An 18,863-nucleotide genomic window follows, 5' to 3' on the forward strand; every position below is an offset into this window, starting at 1 on the left:
TTCATGTCGACTAAATATAAAATTAATTTATGAAAGAAAGAATTATCTTACAAATTAATGATGAGTTAAATTTAGGGTTCAGTATCTTTTTGACCATGAGTTAAATTTAAACTCATTTCTTAGTATTTTTTTGAAATAATAAAAAGAAAAAATAATTTGTGATGAGCATGTACCACTGAGAGAGGTTCACTTCAAAGCAGATATAATTTCTTCACACAACGCCATGGCCTACTGTATTAAAGTACAGAACAATTGGATGTGAGTCTAAACATCCAACCACATGGGTTGTACACAGGACTTTCAAACAAAGTCAGAAAAAGAAGAAACCCTATCAATTTTCCTCCTGAAAAACGATGCTACAACCACTACAGAGTAATGTTATTTTTTCCTTTCTCTTTTCAGTTAGTCTTAAAATAATTTTTAATTAATAATAGCAAACATGTTTAAATTGTAACGTTAGTTTTTCTCGTTTTATCTTTTAACAACACAAACACTTCATTTTATAATGGTGAGAAAAATTAAATGATGTTTGTGGACCCCCTTGTTGAGTGCAAGAGGTGAAGAAAAGAGAGATGAAAAGAAGACAAAAAGAAGAACAAAACAAAACAAAACAAAAATGAAAGATGTATCAAGTAACATGATATAATAAGAAATACAGAGAGAAATAGGATGAAAGAGATATGAAAAATACTAAATAGATGTAGAAACATCATTGTATATGTTGTAATGTTTATTTGAAATCCATATGTTGGACAATAATCAAAACGAAGAATTTGTCTGTTTTGGGGGATTACTTTATTTAAGTGATGCGTGCTTGGTTTTGTTCAAGTATTGAAAATAAAAAAGGAAAATCATAATTGATGGAATTAATATTGGTGTTATTATATTATATATAGTATGAACATTTATAATCCAAATAGGATTGGGCAGTGTGCATGACAGTGTAGACATAAAAAAATAAAAGCAAAAAGCAAGTGTCTCTCTCCAATATATACTACTTTTATCCACATATAGTGTGAAGAATCAAGAAATTAAAATTCCTTAACCAACCAAACAAAGGGAGTGGGAAAGTACTCTGGAAACTGCAATGGAAGGAAGAAGCAAGAAAGAGGCACACTTTTGTGACAGACCAAGCTTCTTCTCCTCTTGTGGTGCAGAGGCACCTCCTAGTCCAAGCACTCCACTGCAGCATCCACAAGAGAAGAAACAGGTATCTGTTGAGGAAGAAGAGGAAGAAAACAAGGAGTCAAAGCATGGTACTATATTGGATCTAAATGTTTCAGGTGATGATTCTTGCAGTGCAGAAGGACTAGAACTGAACCTCATAACCTGTTTGGATGTGGGGTCATCATCCATTGATGCCAATTCCTCTGCAGAAGCCCCTCTTGCTTCTGATGCTGCCGAGCCAAGAGTCTTCTCCTGCAACTACTGCCACAGAAAGTTTTACAGTTCACAAGCACTTGGTGGGCACCAAAATGCACACAAGAGAGAGAGGTCAATAGCAAAGAGAGGGCACAGGTTTGGATCACAGATAATGGCCTTTGGCCTTCCCTTACTGCATAATAACAACCACTATGCAAGCATGGCCTCCCTACCCCTTTATGGTGCTTCCAACACTAGAGGAGGACCTCTTGGAATTCAAGCACACTCCATGATCCAAAAGCCCTCTCATCATCATCACCATCATCATGTGAGTGGATTTGGAAACTCTTACTCACACCACCATGGTTGGTCCAGACCCATCATTGACCAACAACCTGGAATAGCAAAACTACCGGTGCCTGATTTTCACAGAACAAAATCAGCATTTTCAGCATCACAGACAAGTGTTGGTAGGTTTGAAATGGCTAACACCCTCATCAATTCTTCAGCCAATAAGGAAATCGGTGGATGTGTGGCCAGTGCTGAAACTCGTTTCAAGAGTAATAATCAAGAAGAAATGAAGCACCTTGATTTATCCCTCAAGCTCTAAACCAAAGTTTACCACCACACCAATTTTAGCTGCAACTTCAAGATTTTTGAACTCTCAGCAACCACAACTTGACTAGATCGGTGGTTCAATTTGTCCACAATTTCAAGATCCAAACCACGACTCTGAACATCATTGGCTTGGCTTATATCTATATATAGTCTTTGCATCGATGAGGATGAGTAGTAGTAGATTAGTATAGTTAAGATTTTTGCAATTTTATTTTTCCCCCAGTGTGAAATAACATTTGTGTAAATTTGTTTTTGGGAGGATCAAAGTTCTTTTCTTGTAAATGACTTCAGAATCATTCAACTCCAGTTAGGTGTTTTTATTGAGTTGAAATTTTAAAGTTTGTTGATGAGTCCTTTTCTTCCCCACATCACTTTTTCCCCTATTCTGTCACTAGCTAAAAGTAAATGTAATGAAGGTTTCCTTTTTTTTTTCTCCAAGGTCTTGTAACTCTTGTGGATCAGTCTGAAGATTGAATCGAATATATATATGTGGCACGACTATTCCCATTTTCATGTATCACAATTTGAAATTTAGTCTGTAAAATAATGGAAAAATAATATGGGATATTGCTCCAGAGGTTGAGGATCACAAATTCAAGTGTGATACTACATGCTCCGTGAGCACGTGTACAAATAAGCTTAACATATTCCGTGAGTTTAAGTTTTATATTTAATGAATATCAAAAAGGTTGAATACTATATAAAACTGAAAAAAATGTTAAAATTGATATCAATTTTTTACGTGGTTTGGATTCATATTATATTTACTTATTTCTATTTATAAATCTTTTAAAAATAAATAAATGGTATCAAGATGGTTGGTTCATCTTGGTGACCTAATCAACCTAACAAGTTAAGTTTTAAAAATACAAAAATACAAAATAATTTTTAAATATATTTTATATTATATAAAAGGTATATGTTGATTAAGTCAATATTCATTACAAGAATAGAGCAATAGTGCAGGAAGAGATTTGACATGAGTTATTTTCGAATTTTTACTTTGTTTCTCTAACCGAAACATATCCAAATCAAGTAAAAAAAAAGTGACTGTAGATTTCAATTTTGAACTGAAGCATATTCTTCATAGATAGACTTCTCTTTTTGGAACCAAAGCTTATATGTGAAATAAAACAAAATAATTTGAAATTATTTAAATATATAAATGGAGGCAAATTATTTAATAATTTGAAATATTGTGATTCTTTAAATGCACAGCGAAGAGATGAGAACAATATACGTGCGGCAAGGGAAGGGAAGGGAGTGTAGTGGTGGCAAATTCGCATTACGCAATTGTAGAGCAATGGTAGGATAAGACATTGGTGTTGACCAAGTTAGGCAATGACGAAGTGGAGCAATGCATCTCGTGTGAAGAACCTAGACACAAAATGTGTGCGTTAGGAAACAAGCCTTAAACGATAGGAAAAAAAAGAAAATAAATATTCAAGGATGAGAGAACGAGGGAAGATATAGAGCAATGGCAAAGGAAGGGAAGAGAACGTGAGGGAAAGAGAATGGAGTGGCTTTTGCATTCGTAGTGGCAAAGGAGAAAGGGCTAGGAATGACAGTGGCGTTCACATTAGCAGAGGAAAACAAAGGAGTTCACAGCGGTTCAATGAAGCAAATGCCTTTGGTAGAGATGTAAAATTTCTAAAAAAATAATTCTAGCAAAGGAATAAACTTTGATTCTTTATAAAACCACAACTTATTCTCTAACATAAAGATAAAAAAATTCAAAAATATAATGGAATTTTTAAAATTTTGGGAGGACTTTAGGCTTCAATTCTAAGACAATCGAAGCCACAACCCTAACATTTGAGTATATTGTTATCACCTAGCAAGCATACCAAATCACACAAGTAATAACTGGTCAGACCGGAATATCGTTTCCTAAAAGACTCGTGTAATACCAAATAGTCGTGCAATTAATAACTAATTAAGACTAAGGAATAATTCCATAACTTGAGCTTTTGTGCTAGAAAATAAAATTAACATTAACGATAAAAGGTGAACGTTTGAAATTTGAAACACTAAGAGAATGAAAAAGACTAGAAATGAAATGGATTGATATTGTTGGGGTTAGATTTTACTGACTTCACTCTCATGCATTTAAAACACTCAAACTCTTCTCCATTAGTATACTAATGTCAACCCACAAATTTACTCAAACTCTAATCCCTTAGTTGAATGATCATAGGTTTTCTTATTAAGAGTCAATCCCTTGAATCCCAAATAAGTGAACCCGCTTTATGAACTAGGGTTTAAGACAACTAATGGGTCAAGCTTCATTTCTAGATACAAGTTTCATTAGGTATCTTGTTTCAAGTCTAAGTTTTAAAAGATATTTTCCAATACCTAATGAACCAAGTATCATGCAATGAATGACCAAATCAAAGCAAGCATTAAGTAGAGAAATAAAGATACTAGCATTTAATGGAAGAAGCATATATATATATATATATATATATATATATATATATATATATATATATATATATATATATATATATATTCAAAACATTCAACAATACAAGAGAGTTCAGTGCATACATCTATTCCTAACAAAATGAGTTTAGCTCTTCATTATCATGGAAAACACATACTTACAAAATGAAAGTGGAAGAAGATGAAGATACAAGGAGGAAGAAGAGATTGATCCCACAAGCTCTAGTAGACCTCCAAGCTCTCCAAAGAATTTTTTCGCATTCCAAACGTTCCAAGATAACTTTCCCTCAAGAAAACAAGAAGATATAAGGCTATCTTGCCACGTTAGAAAAAGTGGTGCCCGGCGTGAACTGTCCATCGTCGGGCATGAGCATCTAAAGAAGAGAAAAAATGGGTCTATTCATATGGCGCCCAATGTGCCCTTCAATTGAGGTTGGCGCCCTATGCTAATGTCGGTTGCTCGACGCTACCTGGTGCTAGTGTTGGCCATCCGTCATTGGCTTTTTGTATAATTAAAAGTGCTTGTGGCGCCCGACGACCTTTGTGTGTCGCTTGGCAACCTCTGTCTCCTCCATCATTGCATATTTTCTATCTTATTCTTGCTACACTAGTGCAGATTTGACATTTTACTTCGCCTTATAGGCCTCGGTTATAGCGGAACCGAAGCCTATAAGGAGACGGTGGCATTTTTGCAATTTCGTCCAACTATATTACCTCGGGTGTGTGCAAAACCGGTGTAGTAAGAGGTTTTAGGCCTCGATTGCAAAAGAACCGAAGCCTATAAGGCAGCCCAGTAACCAAAATTTCAAAAATGCCATCAGCGTCAACACTTTTGGCTTCGGGTGTTTCTGGACCGAGGCAATATGAAGAGGTTTTTAGCCTCGGTTAAAAAATAACCGAGGCCTATAAGTTAGCTAGTAACCCTAATTTCAAAAATGTCACCAGCGCCGTCACATTTGGCTTCAGGTCTTTATTGACTGAGGCCATAAAGGGACTTTAGGCCTCGGTTATTAATTGAACCGAGGCCATATGCCCTATTTAGGTTCCCAAATTCGCGACTTCGCACTGTTCACCTTCGTCCCTGAGCGAACACTTTGTGCGCGGTGGAGGCATTCTCGTCTTCATTTTCTCGTGCGGTGGTGTTTGGTTCGTCATTAGCGAAGGAGGCATGCTCGCGGCTCACGACAAAGGCGTGATTTGGTGGTCACTCTCTTCCTTTGTCTGCGGTGGTGATGGCGGCACAGTGGTAGGGTTGCCCGCAATAGTGGCTTGAAGTTCTGCTTCGAACGGCGGTGGAGGTGCTGGATCTCTAGATCTCTTGGCTCTACTGGTTCATGGTGGTTTGTCGTTGTCGCATTCAGACCGTGCAGTGGTAGCATGGGTCTGAGCGTCGCGGTGGGTTGCTCGTTCAGTGCTGGTGAAGGTCTGGCTGTGACAGCGTTTGCCGACGATCTCGGTGGCGAGGACGAGCGCAGCAGTGCTAATTGTGGTGTGAGCGAAGTACCCCTATGGCTTCGGGTCCTCAGAGAACCGAAGCAGAAAAGTACCCCCTATGGCTTCGGTTGACACCCGAGGCAAAAAACCACCCTTTTTTGCCTCACTCCAATATGCCTCGGTTATGGAACCGGGGCAGAATATCAAAAACAACCGAGGCCAAAAGCCCTTACTGCACTAGTGCTACTTAGGATTGTTAACTTGTTTGGGTTTTGGAACAAAGCTTCTTGTCATAAAATTAGACACAAAAAATGGAAATTAGTGATATAATTAGATTAGTCTAACCCAAAATGTATTTCTCAACAAAAGTATGACAAAATTGAAGATTAAAAATGTTAAAAGCTATAGAAGAGTTGATTTTGTTAATAAAATACAACCCATATAATGTGAAAAATTAACATTATTTTATATGGCTTCGAATACTCCAACGTCAAGACTATGACTTTGGTTATCTTAGATCTGAAGCCTAAATCATTCTAAAATTCCAAAAATACTACCATGTTACTATAAAAGCTTCGTTTGTAAAGCAATTTTGAAAATGATTTTTGTATTAGTGGAGTCAATTTAGCCTGTGTTAATCTGGTATTAACTTTTCAATAAATAAATTTATTTGTCCTACTTAATTATAAGTTGACATTAACTATGTTTAATTTTTTTTGATTAATGAAGATATTTGTGTTAGTTTAAGTTGTTGTCAACTTAGTCCATTGAAATAAGTATTAAAAATAAATAAGGTTAATAGACTTAGTTATTACTAATTTTATTTATTTTTTATATTTATCTTTATCTAAGTTAATACGATTAATTTGAATTAAATAATTGTATATTAATATAAAATAATCTTATATAATTAGTTTATATTTCATGGTAGGTGAATAAGATCTACGAATGAATTAATAAATGTGATTATTATATATGATCCGATTACATGTTTCAGGTATCAATAAAAACAAACAAAATCAGTGTAAAAAGAATTAGAAAAAAGAGGACGGTGACATTCATTAGTTTATACACTGAATGATACTTACAAGAGCCGACATTAAAAATTGCAAAAAAGTTGACAACGTTTGTAAAATTAATCTTAAAACTACTATAGCTGTCAAATATGACTGAAAATGTGTTGTTTTTAATGATGAGCCGAATATGAATAAGTAAAGAATTGAGTATAAAGAAAATGTTTTAACAGTGTTGGTTATTCCTGATCACGGGATAGAAGAATACAAGATTCCTACATATAAAGAATTAGAAAGGCAATGCAAGAACCAATAAGAAAGTGGGTAGATAAAGAAATGCATGAATCGAATGATAATATTATTTTGACTATTAAATTTTGACAACTTTCTTTTATAATATGAGATGTCATTTTTTAATTGGTTTTCGAATATTAAGAATGAAAAAAAGGAAAATTAAAAAAATATTTAAAAAATAACACATAAGATTATAAGAGAAAGTTGTCAAAATTTAGTAGTCCAATAATTATTTTTGAGTGGGTGAATGAAAGAAAGAAGTGGTGGTTTGGGAAATGGATAAAATATTTATAGAAGAGAAGAATAAGAGTTTGTGTATTATATTGGTTTTAGCATACGAAGGCATTTTTGTCCTTCATGGCTTTCATGTACTAGGTCTCTTTCATCAAGAGTGGTCTCAAATCTAGGAAAGATTCGTGTGTTTTATATTTTAAACAATTGTGACATCTATGCCCACCCCAATCTCACAAACGACAAACCTTTTCGTTTTAAATAATAATACCGAACGTGGCTCTTTGTCATCAACACATGCCGTCTCATTCCATCCACTTTTCTCACCATTCTATAACTTCTAACTTAATCTTATAAATTCAACATTGCATTTACTTCCAAATACTTCAAATGTCGATTCAAGTTAAAAAAATAATAATATTAAACATTAAGTTAGTCAATTTTTTATTAATTTAAATTTATGTAATCTCTCCTTAACAAATCTTTTGAAAAATACCAATATTCTGATTAAAGTTATATTTTTAATATACTTTTCATTTTAAAGATTGAGCATCTTGTATAAATGTATTAAAAAAATAGAAGGAGAGGAATAGAAATGTTTTAGGTTCTCTCTACGACTAATTTAAGGAAATAAAATTTATTTAATAGATGTAAGAGGAAAGATAAAAGAGAGTATGAGCTTAATTATCTTTCTCTAACGAAAATTAACAAACAATATTTCTCGATAATATATATATATATATATATATATATATATATATTATATATATATATATATATATATATTAGGGTTAAATATATTTTTATCTTATAACTTTCAATGAAAATTAAAATTGGTCATTTTCGAAACTTTGATTAAATTTAATCTTCTAATTTTAAAATTGTGTGGATTAGTCTTTTTAACCAAATTTTATTAATTTTATTTAACGTTTCATAATAGTTTTGTAGCTAATATTCAATACAAAATATGTCAAATGATGTAAACAATTTAAATGTTATCATGAAATGTGTTTAAAACGTTAAATAAACTTAAAAATTTGGTTCAAGGACTAAGTCTACATAGTTCTAAAATTAAGAGACTAAATTAGACCAAAATTTTAAAAAGAGACTGATTCCAATTTTTACCGAAAATTGAAGAGAAAAAACATATTTAACCATATATTTTAATATATCAAACAACTAAACATGAAACTAAAAAACTTCAACAACGGATAACACGAGACTTAATGAACTTGATTAAAAAAGATTTTAATATCATTTAAAAAAAGTATATTTTAATTGAATGTTAATATTACAGCACCAATTTGGAAACTGAGATTTACATTTATATCATAGTTTATGTAATTAATACTATAAGATCTTAAGCAGAATTTCTCGTATAAATGATTAAACATCTAAATGTAAGATATTTCTTGAAAATATTATATACTTTATTTGAAGACCTTGAGTAAATAAATAAATGGGAATCCTATAGTATAAAATCATTATACACTTTAAACCCTTTTATATGTTACCCTTTATTCGGCTTTGTATGATGGACAAAACTCTTACATATTTTAATTATATATTCATATCAGGAACAATGTGGAAGTATCCACAGTTTGAACGTGAAAGCAGTGATTAAAACCTAACAATTTTGTAACAGCTGGTACACTGTATTTAAAATTTTGTCGTACTTTCACATTTGATTGGTGTATTTGAACTTTGAATTTCAATAATTAATTTAAGAAAGCACATAGACACTTATTGTAAAAAGCTTTGCATGATTTACGCCATATTATCTGTTAGTCACAACTTCTTCTTTTTTTTTTATTTTTAATTAAATGTCTGACCAATTGAATGGGAACACCTGGTTATCTTATGCCCTACAGCTGGGTTATCGTGTGCACCGTTCCCGTATACTACAAGAAATTATAAACAATATTCAATTATTACTATAAAATTATTTTTAGTTAGATTATATTTAGCGTTGATGAAGTTTTATCTGATAGGAAATAAAATAAAGTTAAGATACAAAGTATAATTTACTAAAGATCCATCGTCTGGAAGTATGTATGTGAGACGATATTTTTCTTTTTGTGGTAGGTTATTTTAGAATATATATTAAAATTTCACAAATGTGTTTTTTATATAGTCTCATATATGATTAATGGATTATAAATTTTATATTTTTACAGTAGATACTAGAAGCAAGTAATTGAATATTTAAATCCATAAATCTATCACAGGTTAAATAATCCAACATATCACGAACAGTTCATCACAAACCAAAATAATGTATTATCCATAAAATTAATAACCATGTGTAATATAATTAAAACTATCAAATAATTCAATTTATTAATTAATTATAATAATAACAAAATAGAGAATAATAATTTTATATTATAAATTTTATAAATATAATATTTTTATACTTGAATGACATTAATAAATAAATAAAGTATATCAATTACCACATGCATAAATACTAATTAGGAAATATAAATATGAATTGCAAAAATAATATTCGATACTTATCATATGTTTGGATTTCATAAATAATAAATAATAAATAAAATAAAATCAAAACATAATAAATATGTGATCCAAAAATAATTCATACATTTTTATATACTAAAATATATATAATAGAAAATGACATCATTATTAAATTTACGTATCATAAAAATCATAAAAATATAAATTATAAGCTAATACATAAAAGACTTAACTCCATATGAATTTTAAAAAATTTTAATAGCTAAACTTTTAATGAGTGAATCTTCTGACATATCTTTTATAACAATAAACTCGATCCAAGTTTAAAAATCAAAAACTTTCTCTCTAACAAATGAAAATCGTCCTAAAAGCATTTGGTTTAATTATTTCACTATGATAATCATTGTCCTAAATATTTTCTGTTACGCATTTGTGTTCATCATATACACTCTAAAAATTGATTCCACCTATAACATAGCAGAGATACATTAGAATACATTTTGTCAAAATTTCACATCTATGTATTAGCTCACAATTGATCTCGTGTTAGTAAGATATCAACCCTTTCAATAGTATGTTAAACTTTTCTTATAACTTATCGTTGTCCCAGAAAACCTTAGATAATAGCTTGAAGATTTTAAATCTTTCTGTTGATCTTATTTACTTGTTGGATTCAACCCTTTTTTTTTTCTCTTATCAAATAAGATGACTATCTCTTAAGTATTCAATCAATAATAATTAATTTTTCTATTTACAGTTTATTGAATTACTCTCTTTTATATTCAAAGACAATAACTTTAAAGTGCATATTATTTCAATAAAGACGCACTTCTGACTCTCATGTTGACTTCTGAAAAGGCATTCTCCATGGTCTCCCATTTAGACTTGGAATGATTGTATGGTTCATAAGGTTGACATTTAGGTTTTCAACGCAAGAGTCCAACTCATAAACAACTTCCATAATTGAGAAAACCATTAGTCACCGATCACTATGCTACTCTTCAATCGACACGTTGTGTTTGTTAGTTTTTTTTCTTCAGTGTTCTTGCAATTCACTTATAGGTGTCTTTGTACATTTCACCATTTTTAAATTTTATTCAATTTAGTTCTATTTTTTTAAATGTTAAAAAAAGTACTAATTTTTATAAAATATGGTTAATCTAATCTTTTTTAAAGATAATTTAAATCATTAACGGAAAATAATGATCACATGTCGCTTCGTGATTTAAAAATAATAATTTTCTTTAATTTAAAAAAGAAATTATTCGATATCATATGTCAAATCATTATCATTGACATATGTTCGTGTCTTATGTCTTATATTCAATTTAGTCTCAGTTTTCGTTAATTTTATTCAATTTAATTCTAATTTTGTTTAATTCAGTTCAAACTTTTGCGCCTCTCCAAATTGACCAAATTTAATTTTTATATAAATGTTATACATTATTTTATTAAAATTCACATGGATATTAAATATTTCTTTCATTATTTTTATACCAAACCTAACTATAATTTTGAAAGGAAATTATTAGATTTATGTTTGATTTTTGCTACAAGTAGCCAAATAGGGTTAGAGTTAGTTTAAAACTAGAAGGAAATTTCTTCATTATTTTTCAACTTGGAAGGAAAATTATCATTATTTTTGAAATTGGAAGGAAAATTCTTTATTATTTTTAAACCAACTCTAAACATATTTTTTACATGCCGCCAACATCAAACATAAATATAACAATTTCTTTCCAATAATATAATTATGGTTGGTTTAAAAATAATTAAAGTGCTCTTATTAGAACTTGGAGTGTGGACCTTTGTAAAGTTGCAAGATCTCGATGGCCGATTGATCCTGGTTGGGTTGAATATTCCCGAGTGTTGGGACAAAGGGGAAGATCCACCTGTAAAAGTCTCTCCGATGCTCAAGCCAATAAGAGAGTAAAGATTCTTTGTCTACAGGAATATGAGAAGTGGACATGTTGAGCTTTGAAGAAAGGTAGTTTTTCTAAGGGGTCTGTCTATCTTACTATATATACGATGCACTAGGTTTTCAGACATTCAAACTGAAGTCTGAGAAGACAAGAAGAATTTTCTCTAACTAAAAGTGAGAACCTTTTTGTTGTCCCACCAAATTGATTAGGGAAATATTGGAGGTGACAATGGGGTTCATTGAGGATTTTGATTAATCTGTTTAGAGAAAATGATTGTGAATGATAGATTTCAGAGTGAGTGTTTCATGGAGATACTATGTGTATTTATAAAGCCTCTCTGGACCTTGGACCCATACGATAATATTAACAACATAACCGCTACCTCAAATAAGTATAATAATAATAATAATAATAATAATAATAATAATAATAATAATAATGTGTCAAGATTATCGTGATTGTTGTTAATACATGGATATATTCTCTAATAAGTGGATTTGAGAATCATAAGACTCATTAGGCCTTATTGGGCCCCGCATCTATTGGGTCAGGTAGATATAGAAAGAAATATTCAATATAAATTTAAATTTTAATAAAAATTTTAGTATAACATTTATATAAATATTAATAAAAATTCAAACTAAATTAAACAAAATTAACGAAACTAAGACTAAATTGAATATAAGACACGAGACACAAATACATGACAATGATACTAACTTGACATATGACGATGATACTGTTTTGACACATGGCAGTGATACTGCCACAATGCTAACTTGACAAGTAGAATTTTTTTAATTTAAAAATTAAAAAAAATAGAAAAAAAATTAAAAACTACGAAGTGACAGTAAAAAAAACAAATTAATCGCAATTTAAAAAATTTAAGATAATTTTGAACATTTCCAAAAAAAAAATAAAACCAAACTTAATAAAGTTTACAAAAGTTTGAATCAGTAATATATTTAAAAGCTAAATACATTATAGATAAGGGGCTACGATTATTTGGAAGTGGGCATTTATTTATAATTTCTTGTTGATAAGTACTTCAAAATCGAGCATGCGTGTAATCATGTTGATGAGCTAATGATTGAAATTAACTGATGCAAAATCAAATTTCAATAAATATGTTGTGTCAAATAAAGGAATTTCAACTTTGATTTGCTACAAAAGGAAAATGTTTTATTCTTCTAACTTTTAAAATTTCTTCAGTTTTTCAAAATAGTAATTTTCAATTTCAGAAAAAGAAAAAAAAAACTAAAGTTCTACAAATAGCATAATAATAATAATAATAATAATAATAATAATAATAATAATAATAATAATAAACCCTAGTTAAGAGAGTTTTAGTTTCACTGCTTAGTAAACAATGCGGAATGAAGTCACTTCTTCACCTTCCATGTAATTTTTTCTTTATGTAACACATTTTGGTTTTCACTTATAACAGAATTTTTGAAGTTCAGTATTCATGTTCTGATCGCACAAAACCGTAATGAGGGTATAAACACATAAAAAGATTCCCAGAAAATAAAAGCTAAAAAATAGCAATCTAAATGGATTTGCACGTTTTTTCTCATCAATGTGCTTCAAACTCCTTTGCGTAATCAAACACCCATCTAAAACTTTCTTTGGTTGAAAAAAAAAAGAAAATGGGAAGAAAAATGACGAAAAATAAGGAAAAAGTTCAAGTTGTTTGGTTAAATGAAAGAGGAAAAAAAGAAAGAATAAATGAATGAGAAGTATGTGTCTGGTTTAAAAGAGAAGGAAAGAAACTGATGAATTTTATTACAGGTTACGGTGAAGGTGGATTGTTCAAATGGTCTGTCAAATTTCTCCCAACATTGGTGTTTCATCATTTGTTGGGTAAATCATTGAATGTGTAAGACAGTATATATGTAGTTTTTGAAAGAAAAAGTGAAATCTAATTTAGCCGCTGAATATGTAAAATTCAAATTGATACCTGATATAATAGCTTAATGATAAAATACTTCAAAGACTTTTTATATATTCAAGGACTAAAATAAGGATTTCATTCTTTCAAGGGCTAAATTGACAATGTCTTGCACATTTAAGGATTAAATTGGTCATTTAACCATTTATTGTTTCATATTTGCTTAGAATGGGTCCAAACAACAAGGCAAAAGGCGTGTATGGTGAAAATGCTCTGCATTTTCCATAGTAAATAAATACAGTAAAGCATCTTTCATACAAAGCACACTGTAAATTTTACACACTCTGAGAAAGATAATCTTGATAGAATATATCTTGGGCTATGCTTTCGTGAGTTCATCATACAAAGCACAACTCATCGTGTGAGATGTGATGTCCTTTCGTGGAGAAGAGAAAATAATGAAATTAATAAAGTTTCCTTTATTTTAGGCCCACTCATTTGATTAGCATCATTAAAAAGCCAATTTCTCAAGTTATTTTTATATATCTTTGTAAAAACCAAAACATGGAAGTTAGCGAGAGAGAGAGAGAGAACCTGACTTGATTTTGGTTAAACTCTTAATTTTCCCTCAGAAGATTTACTCTATCACACACGGGGTTCTCTCTCAAAATTCCTTCTGGTTTTCTACAAAGTTTGTATGAAAACAAACTTAAGAAATGGCTTTTATAGCCAAAGAAGTTAATTAAATAAGTGGGCCGAAAATAAAACGAGAATTTCTTTCCCTTTTCTTTAACGTAGCTTTCCTTGAATGTGCTCATCCCGAGCAGTAAGAGAAGGAAAAGCAATACAACAGATGCATTCAGATAACACATTCAAGACAGTGCTTCCGAGATAAAAAAAAAGAAAAGAAAGAAAAGCTTTAAAAGAAAATAGTCTTAAGAAGCGCTTTAGAAAAGCATTATCCAAGTTTAAGCACTAATATGTTTTCTCTGATAAGTGCTATGCTTAAACTATTGTCAAAAAATAATACATATACCGACGTAAAACTTGCTTTAAAACAAGCGCTATCTGCTTTCTTTTTCTAATAGCGTCGTATATGGAAAGCGCTATATAAAATGTAGACAAATCTCATTCATGAAAACTTGGGTTAAACCACACTCCAACATACGAAATGATTCAGCTTCAGACCACGATTCACATCTAACAATAGACGTTCTCACCGTTTTAGATATGAAAATCATAGCCTAAGACATGAAGCAAATACAATTCCACCAATAAATCATCCTTCATTCCACAAATTAGCAAACTAAGAAAAGCATTAGGCCCCACATGTGCACAAATACACAAATGTGTAAAACCTAAAAGATATGTCATCTTGTGACCATCAGTCTATCATCAAACAAAGCACAGCAAAAATGGAAAACAGATTATGAATTCCGAACATAAATGCGAAGCGCAATACGAAATAGACAAAACCACTTGGTTAACACTTCTGAGGATAGCAAACATTAAGTTTAGATCTTATCATACTCATAAAATCATATCCAATGAAAGCTCTACCTGTGACATCAATTAACAGTGTATTAAGCATCACCGGTACAACCACCGCTCATCTTAAAATACAATTTAACGATTTAATCTGTTACTAAATGCTCTGATAATTTTCTAAATTTCTTCCACTAAAATCTCCAAAAAAATGAATAAAAAAACACAATGAACATATAAGACTCATATTGCTGGTCAATATTGCATAAGGTTGTCTTGCATGATTTAGAAAATAAGGAAAATGATGCAAACACTACAAATCAAACGAAATTTTACAGAGTTAATTTCCACAGTATGAAGACTAGAAGTGTTACATAAACTATTAGTTCCCTAGATTTACCAATCTACTTTTCAAAAGACTTGAACAATTCATCCACCCTTGAAGTTCAACTCTCGATCTTTATTTGGTCATCGTTGATTCATCATATAACCACAAAAGGAAACAGAACCACCATTATGCCCTACCCTTGCCTCCCAATGTGAAACATTCTTAATGCATTTGAATCAAATAAATAAATTGATACCAAATGCCAATGTCAAAACTTAATAATCACAACAATTACTAGCTGAAAAATGCCAATCTTACCTATCTATCTATCCACAAAAGATTTGAGACTATCCATCCACCGCAGAAGCTCAATCCTATCCTTGTTCATCATATATTCATGCAAGAAAACCGCAAGCTCATCATTCACTCCCCTTTCGTCCAAGTACGCGTAAAACTTCTCTTGAACCTTAGCACTCAGGTCCCTGAAACAAGAAAAATTGAACACATAAGAAACACAAGCAAACCAACATCAAGTTAACAAATAACTTCAAAACATATAGCTCTTTCACACAAAATTTTCCTCAACAATTCAAACTGGCATCACCAACCAAGGATTTAAAAAAGGTACACAGCCGCAATGTCAAGGCTTTTGGGGTCTCAGCAATCATATTACAACACCTCATCTGTTGCCTTATTTGTCCACAATTTTCAACAATATCAAGCATCGCGACAAAATCATAATCACGACAGACAACTTAGGACCATCTAAATGTAAACAACAAGGTTTTAAAAGTCATTCAGCAACCGCAATTCCAGCTGCAACTCCACATCTATTGGAGTCATCAACTGCATCAGCCAAATTCGTCAGCAACTTCCTACAATATCGCACTGATCACGGCGAAACCACAACCGCGACCGCAATTTAAAACCTTGGTAAACATGAACCCTGTGACCAATGAACCAATGAACGAAAACAAAATGGTAAATGCCATTTTCCAAACCTGAAATCAGGTCCAATGTAAGGTCTAGCCGCCATTCGACCGCGCCTTAACAAGAAAACTTTCTCAACATTCAAAGAGTCAGGCCATGCTGAACACACGAATTCTAACTCATTTTCACCTTCCCCCTTCGATATATCCACAATTAAACTAAGGTGAAGACGCACATTCACTCCAGAACTATCGTCCCCATACGCAGGAACATGTTCGCACCCATCAAACATCGTCGCCTCAATTCTAATATCCTCACATTCCCCAAACTTCCCTTTAATGGTAACCACTTGCTCGCCACGTCTCTCGTCAACCGTAAACGAATTGAATTTAGTATCAGGCTGCAAACATTACAAGAATTAAAAACATTAATTGTAACGAAAAAACATCGATTCATTAAACGGATAGAATGGAATAAAATTAGTTTATGGTTACTTGGAAATTTGTTAACCTGGTGTGGTGGCGCGTATTCCTGTTGGTACTCGATTTCGTTTCGGAGTATTCGAATGATGTTGGAGTCGAAGGGCGATTTGGTCAGTGGTTCTGGTTCCGCGCCGTAGGTTCTGGCTTCAAAACGCGCGGTGGCGGCGAGTGCGGTTAACGGTCTCGGGTTCCGTTTCAATGTACAAACTCTTTGAAGCGTTCGAACGAGAGAAGAAGCCATTGATTCGGATTTCGAAATCGCTGAAGATGGAAAATGCTAAAGGGTTTTAAAGTTTAACTAGAAGGGTTTAAATCCTATTCTGATTGCTATACGACATCGTTTCACCGTTTTCTTTTTTTTGCCATTCAACTACTTCGTTACCAGCCTTTTGGGCCGTTAGTAACTATGCTGATATTACTATACGGCCCGTTAAATTTATTGGACTATAAACCGATGTCAGGCCATTTTGCTTTACACCCTATAGTTTTTTTCTACATACAATTAAAACCTCTCTGATTATGCAATCTGCAACTAAAAAAACTTATATCTCATTACACAATTAATATTGTATTTCGTATTACATAATTAATTTTTTTTTATAAAAAAAATAACTACGAAATTCTCCAAAGAAAGAACCGTAAGAAGCCATTTGTGTCAGTTGCAAGTGCTCGAAGATATGTATGTTGCAGAATGATGAGGGATATTTTGGTATTTTAGACACCAGCTATGGAGGTGCATGTGGAAGATAATGGGTGCAGAAACAAACACCCACGAGACTATAATCGAGGGTTGGGCTGGGACTGTTGCTCTCCAAAGTGCTTTCTTCCTGCACCTCCAGAATTTTTTCTAGACCTCCAAATTTTCTCTAAATTCCCAAAATATCCTTTGACCATTTAAGGAAATCCACGGACACCACACCTCCAAAATTATGTCTCCGGCAATATATGACTTCCGGAAGTCAAAAAATTCACCGAAAGTCGACTTTCGAAAGTCAAAATGTATCACCAGAAGTCAAAATGTATCACTAGAAGTCGACTTGCGGAAGTCAAGATGTATCACCGTAAGTAAGTCAACTTTCGGAAGTCAAAATGTATCACCGGAAGTCGACTTCTGGAAGTCAAAATTTATCACCGGAAGTCGACTTTCGAAAGTCAAAATGTATCACTGTAAGTCAATTTTCGGAAGTCAAAATGTATCACCGGAAGTCAAAATGTATCATCAGAAGTCGACTTTCGGAAGTCAAAAATTATCACCAGAAGTCGACTTTCGGAAGTCAAAAATTATCACCAGAAGTCAACTCTCGGAAGTCAAAAAACATTACCGGAAGTCGACTTCCGGAAGTCAAAAAATTAATTTTATTTTAAATATTTTTAATTATTTTTAAAATTTATGTTTTATAACTTTTAATTGTTTTTTTAGTTTATTATTTTTTATTTTATTTATTTTTTATGTTTTCATATTTCTTAATATATTTGTTTTTTTAAATATTAATATCTATATATATAATTTTATTTTTATTTAATATACTGAAAAAAAATATAAATATAAAAATAAGTAAAATTAAAATAATATTAAACTTTAAATAAAAAAAACTGAAAAATTAAAAATTTATTCGGCTTCATTTAATTTTATTTAATATTTAAATTTATTTTAAAATAATAAAACTTTAAATTAAAAAAAAGAAAAAAATATATACATATATATATTAATTTTTTTTAAATTTAAAATTTCATTATTTACATATATATATATATATATATATATATATATATATATATTATATCTGATTTAAAATATTTTTTTTTTAATTTTTATTAAATTTTGAATAAATTATATAAAAATAAATTTAAATTTAAAAATATAAAAAATATATAATTGAAAGAAATTTAAAAATTTGATTAAAATTAAATATTTAAATTTTAATAAAATTTAAAATTTAAAATAAA

General features: G+C 31.1%; 2 protein-coding genes across 5 annotated transcripts; one reads left to right on the plus strand and one right to left on the minus strand.

Moving 5' to 3' along the window:
• Window positions 1–965: 965 nt before the first annotated feature.
• On the plus strand, window positions 966–2,493 carry LOC114195575 (zinc finger protein 1). The gene has a single exon (XM_028086091.1). It carries the CDS (start codon window positions 1,088–1,090, stop codon window positions 1,970–1,972), a length of 885 nt encoding a protein of 294 aa, XP_027941892.1. The 5' UTR covers window positions 966–1,087; the 3' UTR covers window positions 1,973–2,493.
• Window positions 2,494–14,686: 12,193 nt separating this feature from the next.
• On the minus strand, window positions 14,687–17,209 carry LOC114193415 (uncharacterized protein At2g39795, mitochondrial). 4 transcript variants are annotated; one of them, XM_028083201.1, is made up of 4 exons: window positions 16,945–17,209; window positions 16,506–16,834; window positions 15,823–15,986; window positions 14,687–14,935 (listed from the first exon to the last, which is right to left on the minus strand). In XM_028083201.1, the coding sequence occupies exons 1-3, from the start codon at window positions 17,155–17,157 to the stop codon at window positions 15,827–15,829; spliced, it is 702 nt and encodes a 233-aa protein (XP_027939002.1). In that variant the 5' UTR covers window positions 17,158–17,209; the 3' UTR covers window positions 14,687–14,935; window positions 15,823–15,826. The 4 variants fall into 4 exon arrangements, with proteins under 4 accessions (XP_027939002.1, XP_027939003.1, XP_027939001.1 ...); XM_028083202.1 differs by lacking the exon at window positions 14,687–14,935 and adding an exon at window positions 15,053–15,251; XM_028083200.1 differs by lacking the exon at window positions 14,687–14,935 and adding an exon at window positions 15,438–15,634.
• Window positions 17,210–18,863: the final 1,654 nt, after the last annotated feature.

The sequence above is a fragment of the Vigna unguiculata genome, chromosome 8, assembly GCF_004118075.2.
Source record: "Vigna unguiculata cultivar IT97K-499-35 chromosome 8, ASM411807v1, whole genome shotgun sequence".
Classification (NCBI taxonomy): Eukaryota; Viridiplantae; Streptophyta; class Magnoliopsida; order Fabales; family Fabaceae; genus Vigna; species Vigna unguiculata.